General features: G+C 50.4%; 5 protein-coding genes across 5 annotated transcripts; 3 read left to right on the top strand and 2 right to left on the bottom strand.

Moving 5' to 3' along the window:
• Positions 1-367: 367 nt before the first annotated feature.
• Positions 368-1998, top strand: J4E82_002454 (uncharacterized protein; the record flags this gene model as incomplete). The annotated part of the gene is made up of 2 exons (XM_051728755.1): positions 368-372; positions 414-1998. The coding sequence occupies 2 exons, from the start codon at positions 368-370 to the stop codon at positions 1996-1998; spliced, it is 1590 nt and encodes a 529-aa protein (XP_051591706.1).
• A 995-nt stretch (positions 1999-2993) lies between these two features.
• Positions 2994-4589, bottom strand: J4E82_002453 (uncharacterized protein; the record flags this gene model as incomplete). The annotated part of the gene is made up of 3 exons (XM_051728754.1): positions 2994-3419; positions 3474-3733; positions 3875-4589. 3 exons carry the CDS (start codon positions 4587-4589, stop codon positions 2994-2996), a joined length of 1401 nt encoding a protein of 466 aa, XP_051591705.1.
• A 1768-nt stretch (positions 4590-6357) lies between these two features.
• On the top strand, positions 6358-8016 carry J4E82_002452 (uncharacterized protein; the record flags this gene model as incomplete). The annotated part of the gene is made up of 1 exon (XM_051728753.1): positions 6358-8016. One exon carries the CDS (start codon positions 6358-6360, stop codon positions 8014-8016), a length of 1659 nt encoding a protein of 552 aa, XP_051591704.1.
• Positions 8017-8428: 412 nt separating this feature from the next.
• J4E82_002451 (uncharacterized protein) lies at positions 8429-9070 on the top strand (the record flags this gene model as incomplete). The annotated part of the gene is made up of 1 exon (XM_051728752.1): positions 8429-9070. The coding sequence occupies one exon, from the start codon at positions 8429-8431 to the stop codon at positions 9068-9070; it is 642 nt and encodes a 213-aa protein (XP_051591703.1).
• A 1298-nt stretch (positions 9071-10368) lies between these two features.
• J4E82_002450 (uncharacterized protein) lies at positions 10369-11972 on the bottom strand (the record flags this gene model as incomplete). Its single annotated transcript, XM_051728751.1, has 2 exons — positions 10369-11857; positions 11914-11972. The coding sequence occupies 2 exons, from the start codon at positions 11970-11972 to the stop codon at positions 10369-10371; spliced, it is 1548 nt and encodes a 515-aa protein (XP_051591702.1).
• Positions 11973-12251: the final 279 nt, after the last annotated feature.

The raw sequence follows: 12251 nt of genomic DNA, 5'->3' as shown, positions 1-12251 counted from the left end.
TTCTGTCACTGTTTTCATTTCATGCAACCCATCGTTGGATTTGACGTCAATCCCTCTGGAAAAACACTCTTCGTCTGTCGTCTTTTGTTGGAGGTTTTAGGAAAGACTCGGTAGACCCTGAATAGGTCTGCTCGCCAAGCCAACAGCCAGGCCACACGCTCACATATGTTTCCCGTAACACCAGCGCTTATGTCCCGCACAGTCAAACGAAGCTCATCGCAGTGTGATCGCGATCTATTGCTTGTCTTCGAACTTCACTTTTCGATCTTCGTCAACCTTAGATTACAACATCCGTCATACTACACGCCAACAGTCGTGATTCAGACATAACGCCTGCACATGCAAGCCGTCACGATGGCCGATACGAATGGCGTTCCCCGCAGGGTCTCCATGGCCTATATTTTAGGCTTCAGCAACAAGCCGTACAAGGAAGTAAGGTTGCCTGTACCTCCACCTCCGCCGCAAGCTAGAAAGCCCAGTCAGCCGGTCAGCATAGTGCGCACTCTCATTGGACACTCTGGAGGATTTGCTCAGACTAACTATCGCCAGATTCCCACTCCTGGTCGTATCATGGAGTGGACCGCTAGTGACGGACGTAAAGGCAAACTTACTGGCGCTGGGAAGCCGCGACTCACTGCAGCCAGTCTTGCGAAGGTGCCATCCGACAAGCGGTCGACAAAGGAAGCGCTTAGTGTAAAGAATACATCGAAGAAAGCAATTTCGACCAAACCCGCTGTCGATGGAGGTGACTGGCGGGGTGCCAACACCAATTGGGCCGACGCTTCTGTGAAAGATGGAAACAAGGATTCGGGTTCAAAGAAAGGAAATGCAGGGTTCTTGGATAGCACAGGCAACGATAGCAATGATCCGCTCGCGAATGCTTGGGGAAACGCTGGAGATGCTGCGGGTGGCGATGACAAGACAGGCGAGAAGAAGGATGAGACTACACCAGCTTGGGACACTCCGACCAATGCTCCAACCGGTCCGGAAGCGTGCGACAATCCCGCTCAGGGCAGCGAGGGAGACGAGAAAGACGAAAACAAAAACGCTTGGACAAAGGAACAAGATGAGAGGCTGATACAGATGAAAACCGAGACCTCAAAGACCTGGGCTGAGATGGGCAACGAGCTGGATGGTAAGACTAAAGATGAATGTATCGAGCGCTTCAACCAGATAAAGCCTAAGGGTTGGAAACCTAATGCAGACAACCAAGGCAGAGAGGGTAAAGGGGGTGCAGGTAAGAAGGGGAAGGAGAAAAGGCAGAACCATAATCAGGCCCAGAGCAAAGGAGGTAACAAGAAAGATGAGAAGACACATGGCAACCAAGAGGGAGAGAAGAAAGACGAGACATCATGGGTTGCTGAAGCTTGGGGTATGCCGGGAGGAAATGGTGATGTCTTTCCTGATTTATCTAGTAGAGACACGGGCGACAACAAAGACGACTCTGGCAACAAGGACATTTCGTGGGACGACCTTAAAGGAGATACTACAGGCGCCGGTACTAGTGAATGGGACACGAAGGGTGGATGGGTCTCTGGCAACATTACAGGTGGTCGAGACGGTGCTGATGCTGCTGCTGTAAAATGGGATTCCAACAGTGGAGGAAACTGGAACACGAACTCGAACAGCGATCAGGACAAGAAAAAAGACGATGCTAGCATGGCAGATCCATGGACTTCGACCGCTCCAACACAGAACTTTCCTCCGAAGCAAACTCCTTCACAAACTGGCTCTCAACACAAAGCCAGCAGCAACAACAACGCCCAGCCCATCACCACCCGTCCCCTCGAACTCGAAGTCAAACCCGACGATACCTTCTCTGCAGATGACTTACGTCTCGTGGCTCGAATCCTACAACAGGATTGCTCTATGGTCTGGAATAGGGTTAGCTGGCGCTTCAGGGACAAGACCGGTAGGACACTGCATCCTGATGAATTCGAGAAGAAGATTACGGGACGTCTCGAGGGCAAGGATTGCGAGAAGAGTAAGCGGAGGTAGGACCGCAAGGCAGTGAGGACGGTAGAATGCGACTGTTACGTTGCAGCGATGACAATATGGGTGCTCTCGTCGCTGGTCGTTCGTAAAGTGCTTGCCGGCATTTTCTCGACTTTTCCATGTTACACTGATCCTATTCATACCAACCTCTGCTCATGTTTGAGGTAAGGAGCGTGTCTTTGAAGGGTCTTGAGGTAAAGAGAATCGCATTATATCCTAAACGTCTTTCTCCAGTAGTGGTCGTGTGTATACTTCTCCGATTCTACGTCTGCTTTGTATGCATCTGCGCAAGAGCACTACTTGCATATAAAACTCAATTGGAGGGCTTTCACTGCATGAAGCTTGAGCGTGAATACTGCAGGTAAGATAATGTGTGAAAACGTTTATCTTATTCACGGTGTTTCTTCTTCTCAAGCTCACGCCTTGATTTTGCTATTAGCTATGATCCCTCCAACTTCCCGCCATTTCAACAATCCCCTGCTTTCGACGCGCACGAAGACCCGCCCTTTGTATCAGCACACAATGGCTCTCTGATACAATGTGAGAAAAGGCACGTAAGCTATCTCAAGCCCGCGCAGCCATCTGACACACTGTCGGGCCGCTGGTCAGGGCTCTGAAAGTTCTCAAGAACGTCACTTCAGCCGATAAGATGATCTTCTCGACTTTGCACCCTCCGCAGAGATCTTACAATTGATGGAAATATGATATGCTCGCCATCGTACTGTGGTTCTGAGCTTCCATAGGATTATGAGGCGACCGCTTCGCCCTTGAGGGCTCCCGGGCCCGATCTCCCTGCTTACATACTGTTGCTCATGGTGATGAAGTGACATCGCTGCAGGAATAAACGACCAGCTAGGTGGTCAAGTCTCGAAAGTCAGCTGTGGATGTCTTGACATAGTCGGAATAATGACTTAGGCGAAAGAAGGATTTCGCTGTATACTGCGTTGCATCCATATTCTTGGGTATTCTTATGATTATCTCACATCTTTGAACAGTGCTTATGCAATAGCGCTGTCCCTCCGAAGACACACCAGCTTGAATTCCTTCTCTAGCCCAGGCATGTTCAAGCGGTCAACACCCCAGTCACATGCCTGGCTCTCACAATGCAACACCAACGAGCTCAGATGACCGAAGACCTTTCCACAGCCTTCTTCACGGCACACAAACGGGTGTATGACACCAGCAATTGACCAATGCTGTACCTCGTCGATGTCAACGCGGCCAGTCCGGATAGATGCGTGCATGTCGAGATCCATATAAAGTGGTGAGTACCACCACTTGCCAAGACAGCGCGTGAGAAGCGCCGGTTCAGAAAATTTCGGGCACTTGCCTGACTCCAGATGGTTGATGAGACTGGAGTAGGTGCGCATCGGTGCGTCGCAGCCCCAACAACCGATACTGGTGGAGCTGTGTTTTGTCATGTGCTAGCGTGTTGTTAGCATGGCAGTCGCGATCCAGTAGCGTGGCAAACCACTTACGATGTGGTAGTTGCCCTCGTGGTGCGTATGATAGCCACAATCATTGCAGAGAAAGCAGCGCTCAAGATGAAGAGCCAGTTGGGCCTTCCCAGCGTGGTGCTCGCCACATTGAGGGCAGGCAAGTGCGAAAGAACAGCTCTCGTAGTGTTGATTGAGCTTGGTCAGGCTTGGAAGTACGCGCTTGCAGCCTTCGCACTGGAAGTGATCGCGTTTGAGGTGCTGTGTGAGAGCGGCCTGATCCGGGCCATCGAAGTCACAGCCTGGTTGTAAGCAATGCCTATGCTCTTACCTTGGTCAGTTACGTCTGTATGACACAGTGGGCTGAAGTAAAACTTCACTAAACATTGGAACAAAGTATGCGAATGGGCTCAAGCAATGAAGAAAACCCTTTGTGCACTTACTGTTCGTCTGTTGCCAATGCTCATCGCGCTCATCCTGGTTGCGGAAGCGGCGCTGGCATGTTCCGCACCATGTATGCTTCGGAGCGGTCTGAAGGTGGCGCTCGATCTCTTGGCGGGTTCTGAAACCAAGTAGACAGGTGAGACACACGAACTCATGTCCAACACTGTAGTTGTTCTCGAAGTGGTTTTTGAGACCCCAGTCATCTTTGAAGGCGGAAAGACAGAGGTTGCAGTGGATCTCGTGATTCCACGAATGGTCAACATGGTTCTTGAGACCATTGCGGTCCACAAACACGCGTTTGCAGAGATTGCAGTAGTTTTCGTGACCATTGCTCTGCTTGATATGACTGAGCAATGCGGCCTTGTTGAGGAACTTGCGCGAGCAGACACCACACCAATTCTCGAGTGGATCATATGCCTTCTCGCTGTCATTGTCTGTTGAGCTCGAGATGGCCCGGTCTCGCTCTCGGTGAGCCAGTGGGTGGTTGAGAATAGCTTTAGTGCGGTCCTTCACAACTCGCGGAGGGCGAACTGGTGGTGCCGGTTGCATTGCTGAAGGGCCACGCTTCTTCACCTCTTGCCACGGTATGGAGTCATCGGCGACCTGGTTGAGGAACGGATTCTGAGCAGGATCTGCAGCAGCACTAGGCACTTGAGTTGCACTACCTTCTGTGCTAGCGAACATTGCATAACGGTTGTGGCCGGGCGCAGTCATGGCGAATTGTGTTCGCCGCAGCGAGGTCGGGAATGCGATCGGTGTCAGCGATGTGGTTGTTAATCGGACCAGCTTGTTGTGTGGATAGAAGTAGTTGTATTATCGCCGCTAGTACGCATGTCCAATGACAAACAGCCAGGCAGCAAGCACCCTTTCACGTGACATTGTGCAACAAACGGATGGGAGCATCGAGGTGCATGCCAGAGCAAAATCAGAACCGAAATGCTTCGGCCGGAAACTTAGGAACCGAGGTGCGTATATGCATGCTGTTGAGAAAGCGAGAGAAACAATGAGGACGTGAACAAGACAATGGCGAAGGTGAAGGAGAAAGCCTGGTCTTCGAGTGCCCCACGCGAGGCCGAGACGGTGTTGAACATTCTAACGATGATTTGGTGAGTAAGGATGCTGCTTCATGGGATCGACTTCTCAGAATTCCAACGTAAAGGTCGCGCGTCGTCGCGATGGAAGGCGTTAGCCTGGTGAAAGTGCATTGTGAGCTTATTGAGCGACGTGAGCTGTATTTTCAACATCGAATTCCAAAACGAGACCACTTCAAGACGATCCGACATTAGCAGGACAGATGAAAGAAGTTATCAGGAGGTCGAAAAGCTAGATGTTGATCTAATGACGTAACTTAATGTTAGCGTGTCACGTTCTCCACGCGCTCGCTTCCTGGAGGTTCGTCGCGACGCGTCTTCCGCAACCACTGGCGTTGACTACCTACACCATCGACGCCATCCTTAAAAAGAAGCACGTCCTGAAAAGGATTCGTAATACCCTCGTAGTGCGAGTCGTCACATCCCGCAGCCGGCCAGGGTCCCGTTTTCGACAGCGCGCCGGCCCATGGTTCGAACAGGACCCGCGCAGATCACATCAGACACTTAGGCAACTCGACACTCTAATCTCAAGAAGCAGTGGCTCGATCGCTCCTTTCAAATGTCACAAAGAACCATTTTTGCAAGAGTCAAATTACCGATCAGCTCAACCACAACAAGAGGTTTGCTTTGCAGGTTGACAATCTCGGGTCGTTGCGGTTTGTACGTCGCGATGATCTCAGAAAAAACGGCTTATGTGACCGCAAGTCTCATACCTAATGTTGGCCCAAAGATCATCCAGTTGGTCGGCTTTTCCCGAAAACCCCATTGTACCCTTATTTCTTCTAAGATTTCTTGAACCATACTTTCCATCAACGTCATTATAGGAAATCGTACTTACATTACCCATACAGGCAACTATATAATTCATGATTCACACTAACCAACCGATAGCTCATGGATACGAACTATCTGAATCCCCTTCCTTGCTTTTGATACCTTTCTTCACCAACATCCTGGTGAAGGTTACTTGGTGAAAGCTATAGGGTGTCGCTTTCATGCGCCAGAGATCATGTCACATGTTGCAGAACGAGAGTCATCTGCGCCACAAACCAAATTTTCCTCCCATACAAGTAGGAACAGTTCATACTCTTCGTCGATCTCTCGCTCTTTCCACGACCATTTACTCCTTGTTTCAAATTGGTACCCTCTCGTACACAGAAGAATACTCCGGTTCAAACGCAGGTACTTTAGAGTGAAACTGCTCAACTGTACCTGCATAGCACACAGATATATCATACCATCCTTGCAACCCCTACGAAACACTTATTATAATAGCAAGACGCTCAACGCATAAGATGTCTCGCATTAGAAAGTGGAGAAATACGGAATCTCACCAGTCTACCTCTCATGAAGCTCGTACTTTCTGTGACCCAGGAAGATCCAACAAGCGCATGGAGAATTCTAGAGTTCGTCAGCCCCGAGAACTCACTCCCGAACAGCTCAGTCAAGCGCAGGCGCTTGCAAACATCAATTTGATGAACTATCAACATCCGGACGATGATTTGATTGAAAATATGCGCGAGAAGCATACCTTTCTTTCGAGCCAAGCAGCACAGCACTCTGCACCATCTACATTGCCCAAATCTTCGACGTTATTGTCTTCGCAGGTTGACGAGTCCGCTGGCGACTTATGCATAGCACAGCCCGGCCCATCGAACATACGTCCCATCATCCCACAATCTTCTCAAAGTTTGCAACCTCTGCCAGACTGCGAGGAGTGGGAACACCTCGCGAAGCAGGACATTATTCGCAAAGGATTAAGTCTGGACAAGGTCTGGGACCGCAAGACGTGGAGGCAGAAAGCCAGTAACTTCCAGAGACTGAAGCTGCTAAAAGACGACGGGTACGACATTGCACCTTTTTTGGGCACGAAGGGCAAGAAGATATCCGCTGACACGATCATAACCGCCCTAATAGATCACATCAAGACACGAAAGATGGATAAGGTCGACCTTGAATCTGACGTGGTCGCTCAAGCCACTCCATTGTCCTCAGCTACTGGTGAAGAAGAATCGGAACCAGCTCAAGGGGACAGCCGTGGTAATCATGCGACTTCTACTGTCGCGAACAGAGAACGTGGGATATCTGAAGAAAGATCTAAGATAGCTGTAGAGGCTCTGCTATCCAGGATAGTACCACAAGAGATTCCAGAAGTTGAGCGTATGAAGATGGAGCGATGGCTGTGGGTCACGGCGCCGCTCATAAGCACAAAGCGTAAACACTCTCATGATGATGACTACCAGCCCGAATGGTCTGAGCTGAGCCCACAGAAGGCACTTCACAACTCCTATAACGAAGCAAAGGCCAAGGGTCTTATCGAACGACCATGCACATGCTGCAATCATGATAAACTCATGCGGGTGATGACACGGGAAGAAGTTAGGGAGGCCTTTGAAGAGCAAGCTTTCGACATAGTAAAGCGGCGAATCTGTCGTGACATCTTTCGAGACTCTAGAGCGGCGAGAAGGCTCTGCCGTTTCCAAGCGTCAGCCTCATCCAGCCAATATTTTGCACCATCGGAGCCTTCTCGCATCGTTCTTCAACCGTCGGCGTTTCCCGCTAATTCACCGTCTGACCTCGACATATGTATCAGCGCCAACGGCATGCATCTAATCATGAAAGAGCTCAAGTACCTTGCATATGGCTGCAATGAGGATAGTAGCATGTACTTCAAAGACCCAGAGGAGGCTGAAGATGGAGAGAGCGAAAGACTGATGTTAGCAGGCGAAACTGGAGAAGAACACTTCCGGTATCACATTCGTCTTTATACCACTCCAAAACTTCAGATGATCGTCGAAGGAGAGACAATGGCACTGATTGGTCTAGTGAAGCACCTTCGTAAGAGCGAACTCAGACACTGTCGCAACTGGCAATATGATGTGGATCAGATGGAGGTGATTGCAGTGGAAAGTGTACCGTGGTATTTGAGCGATGCAACCCGATCCGTCTTGAAGGACCTGGAAAGGCGGTTAGAGGCGGAACAGACTGTTGGAAGTGTGGAGGTTCGTCTTGGACCCCCGAGCAATCGGGAGAAGTCCAGGTCAGATTAAACAACGCGCTTGTTGATTCGGGCAGACCTAGATCGTGAACTTTGTGTTGCTTACACTCATCGCTGTGTATACCTCCAGGGCGAATGGGGCATCATGGGTCAGGACAGAGTGAAGTGAGTCTCCATTCTGAAGTTTTGAAGTAGTTGTTACTATTTGCAGTATCCGCCACCTCTTTATGCAGTAGGTCCTAGCATTATGTTAGTGAATGAGAGTTGTGACCCGTGCTTACAAGTTTAACTTTGCAACCAACATTATCTTACCTTCACTTGGTGCGGCTTTGATAACTTCTCTCACTGCCTGTCCAGTCATCTCGAAAGTTCATTTCGCGTCCGTACCGTTACTCCGTCACTCTATCACTACAAGCTCTACTCTCCACCGTGACCCCAGATATCGGCCTAGAGCTACGTCTAGCATGCCAGCACGCACTCGCAAGCCTCGCATTAACGAAAAGGATGAGGGCGCTCTCAGTCTCTCAGAAGACGACTTCCGTCGTCACTGGGTCTCTGCCGACGGGCTGAGTCTACGCAATGCTCATCCGAAAGTCGCCTTCAATCGAGAGAACAACGGCTTTGATCATCCCAAGCTCACAGAAATGCCGTTGATCAACACCAAGGCTATTGATGCGCCAAACTTTGCCGACTTCAATCCAGAGGAAGAGACGAAATATCTGAGCATGGTTCGCGACAAGCTCAGCCTGACCAAAGACTACATCCTCAAGGAGCAGGAGCTATCGCTCGATCCTGATCGTATTGGTATGCGCCACACGACAACGCCAAAACTTCTCGCCGTACCACCCATCATGATTGACATACACGCACAACAGCTGGTTCGGCTCCTCATTGAATCGGAAGCAGAGCTTCGAAGATTGAATGCCGACACTCCGGAGGATGAATTCGATGCCGTACTAGATCAGCCAATGAGAGACTATCTGGAGCTCTGGGCCGGGTTGCAGACAAGCCTTGTGTGGCAGCTTCCTGGTGAGGACACCGCAGACAAGATGAACAAGGCGGATAGGATCATGGACGAGGTGTTTGAAAAGCTGGTGGAGCCGTAGTTTAGGGTGCGAGGGACAAAAGGGAAAGTGGAAAGGCAACCGAGGAGAGAACGAAAGTAGTCATATAGACCCCAAAATAAGCTACACATAGTACGCAGATAGTCCAGAAGTCGTCTTCGGTGCTCAAGCGTGTTAGTGTCGCTTTCAGGGTGTCAGTTCGTTTGGAACAGTGGTGCTTCAGCGAATAAAAACGACCCCATAGCATATCCAACAAAGACTCATCCGACTTGACATTTGCTCACAATGAACCACCGTACACGTACTGGAAGAACATGCTGTCGTGATTGAACCAGCCATCGAATGCGTATGACGCCAATGTGTGCCCAGTTAGGGAGACGATAGAATGTGACCTCTACGCGAAGGCTCCCAGCCCTGAGAACAAGCGGTTCCCCAGCAAGTCTGACCGTATTGGACGTTAGACTAGCGAATATATCCATCAATTTAGGCCCTATATGCCCACAATGGGTTCATTACCGACAGAATTACTCATGAAGAGCAGCGTGCTTCGTCTCGGGTCAAGGCGGACGACGACATGGCGGTTTGTGGGCGCATATTGTTCGACAAGCTCCTGGCACCGTACTATCCAGGCAGAACTGGTGACTGTGAGTTGGGTGCCGAGCACAAGCGTCGCGCTGGAAGTAAGAGGCTGCGGTGGGATTTGGATATCCCTGACGATGACGAATTCGGTCTTGGTGATGAGTGGTACGGAAGCCGACGTGCTTCAATCGAGGCGAGTTCGGGAGTTTGGGAGGATGGTTTGTTGGTGATTCAATGACCATACATCAGAGAGGCTAGTCTGTGTTGATTAGCATTACTGCGAGTTCTATACGACATGTTTACAGAAGTCGTAGTTTCGAAGGCGCAGCTGAGTGGTGCTGTTGTATGCGTCGATCGTAACAGACGCGTCGTAGAGTTCTGCCGAGAACTATGACGCCATCACCGCAACGCGTCTAATTAGCTTCAGCTATCCTTCCTCGTTCGCGCCATCTCTCCTACTCGAAAGTGAAGGGAGTCATGGCCGCACTACAACTCTCCCCTTATTCCGTGTTGTGTCCATTAGGCACCACATTTCCTCTTGGTCTTGGTGTCGAATTGATGATTTATCATTTAGCCTCGCAGTGCCTCACTATCAAGGCGCTTGGTGGACTACGTAGGATGACCTGTTCTACAACATTGTCTTGATGTGTTCTACTTCAGATCTGGTACAGTGTAAAATGGGGCGTGAACCATATGTCATCGACGGCGAGTTGCAGCACGGAGGCTAAATTCTCACATTTTTTTATTGTACATAACGCACCTCATCCATACCTAACCTCACCAGTACCCTCCCTAAACCAATCGTCGCTCCCTAGACCTTCTTGTGCAGTGGCGTAGTTGATGATTGTGCTCTTCGAGGTCGTATACGCATTATAAGCGTCGATGCCGTTTTCACTGCCCACTCCTGAGCTCTTGATGCCACCCCACGGTGAGCTTGGATCGTTACGGTGATGCGTGTTGACCCAGCAGATACCACTCTCAATGTTCTCTGACACTCGGAAAGCTTGAGAAAGATCTTGTGTCCAGATGGCTGCGCCTAGTCCAAACTCGCTATCGTTTGCTAGATTCAGCGCCTCCTCTTCAGTATCGAAGCCCACAACAACGATGACAGGGCCGAAAGCCTCTTCCTTCCATATGCGTGTGTCAACGATCTTCCTCGAAGCGCTATCCGCCAATATCGTTGGCGGGTAGAAGTAGCCTTTCGAGAAGTCGGTGTCGTCCAGCGAAGACTGCCTGTTCATCCTTTGACCACCAGTAACGATCGTCATACCTGCATCTTTTGCATCGTTGACTAGCGTCTCGACGTTACCAAGCTGCTTTGCGGATATGAGAGGACCCATCATGGACTCCACATTCTTTGGTGAGCCCATCCGCCTTTCAATGCTTTGTACCTTGGCCTTCAGCTTTTCTACTACCTGATCGAGAATCTTGTTCTGCACAATAATGCGCGTCGCTGCCACACATGTCTGACCGCTGGCAATAAAGCTAGCGAAGACGATGCCATTCACTGCAAGATCAACATGCGCTTGTTCAAAGACAATGAGAGGAGCCTTGCCACCAAGCTCGGCGGTGTAATGTGCCAGATTACGTCCTGCGATGGCGCCAATGGCGCGCCCAGCCGGTGTACCGCCAGTTACGTCCACCTTCTTGATGAGCGGATGTTCTACAAGCGCTTTTCCAGTTGTCATACCGTCGCCTGGCAACACATTGAACACGCCGTCGGGTAAGCCGGCTTCCTTCATGAGTTTGCCAAGCTCGATGCTGGTGAGTGGCGTAAGTTCACTGGGTTTCAGCACGATCGAGTTACCAGCGGCTAAGGCAGGTGCAATTTTCTTGACAGCAATCAACATGGGGTGGTTGAACGGTGTAATTTGCGCAACAACACCGAGTGGCTTACGATCGATCCAGTTGTGCAATTTACCGACGGTGGGCAAGACTGAGCGCTCCTCGGTTCGTATCAAGGCGGCATAGTATTTGAACCACTTCGTAAGAGTAGGGACTTGCGCATTCATCTCGCGGATGGCGCGTCCCGTCTGCCGCACTTCCAGCTCGATAAGTCGCGGGAGGCTTCTCGTAAGGAGTTCGGCGATACGATCCAACGTGTCCGCGCGAACATGGCGGGGCGCTTTCGACCAGACGCCAGATTTGAAGACCTTGTGTGCAGTCTTAACAACACTGTCTACGTCTCCAGCGGATGCCGCATGGCATTGTGCAAACACTTCTCCAGTTGCGGGGTCTTCAATTGCGAGTCTACGATGCTGTTAATAATTGTGGTGGGTCACAAATGAGGGGCTCCGCTAACTGACTGCTCCGCTCCACCTTCTGCCTCTTTCCCTTCTACCCACATCTTGTATACGTTCTCCATGATAGCAATGTTATACGTCGTAACGGTCAATCGTGTGACACAAAAGCAAACAGAGGATGGGGACTTTAGATGAGGGAATCGGTGGTTGCGGAGTTGGCCGATGAAGAGTGGATCGCGATAAGTTAGCGGCGGCTTACCTGGCCAGAGACCACCTCGCGTCTTGACGTCCAGATCACCTTCCAGATTCATGGCATGCCGATCCTCGTGTCGAGCGCTATTAGTGTTCAGTGAAGGATTTTGACATGATCGATTATTACAATACAATATTTTTGGGTACAT

This window comes from Alternaria postmessia, assembly GCF_024291825.1.
Source record: "Alternaria postmessia strain BMP 2775 chromosome Unknown scaffold_9, whole genome shotgun sequence".
Classification (NCBI taxonomy): domain Eukaryota; kingdom Fungi; phylum Ascomycota; class Dothideomycetes; order Pleosporales; family Pleosporaceae; genus Alternaria; species Alternaria postmessia.
The sequence above is the reverse complement of the archived record's forward strand: the minus strand, read 5'-3'. Positions and strand labels throughout refer to the sequence as shown.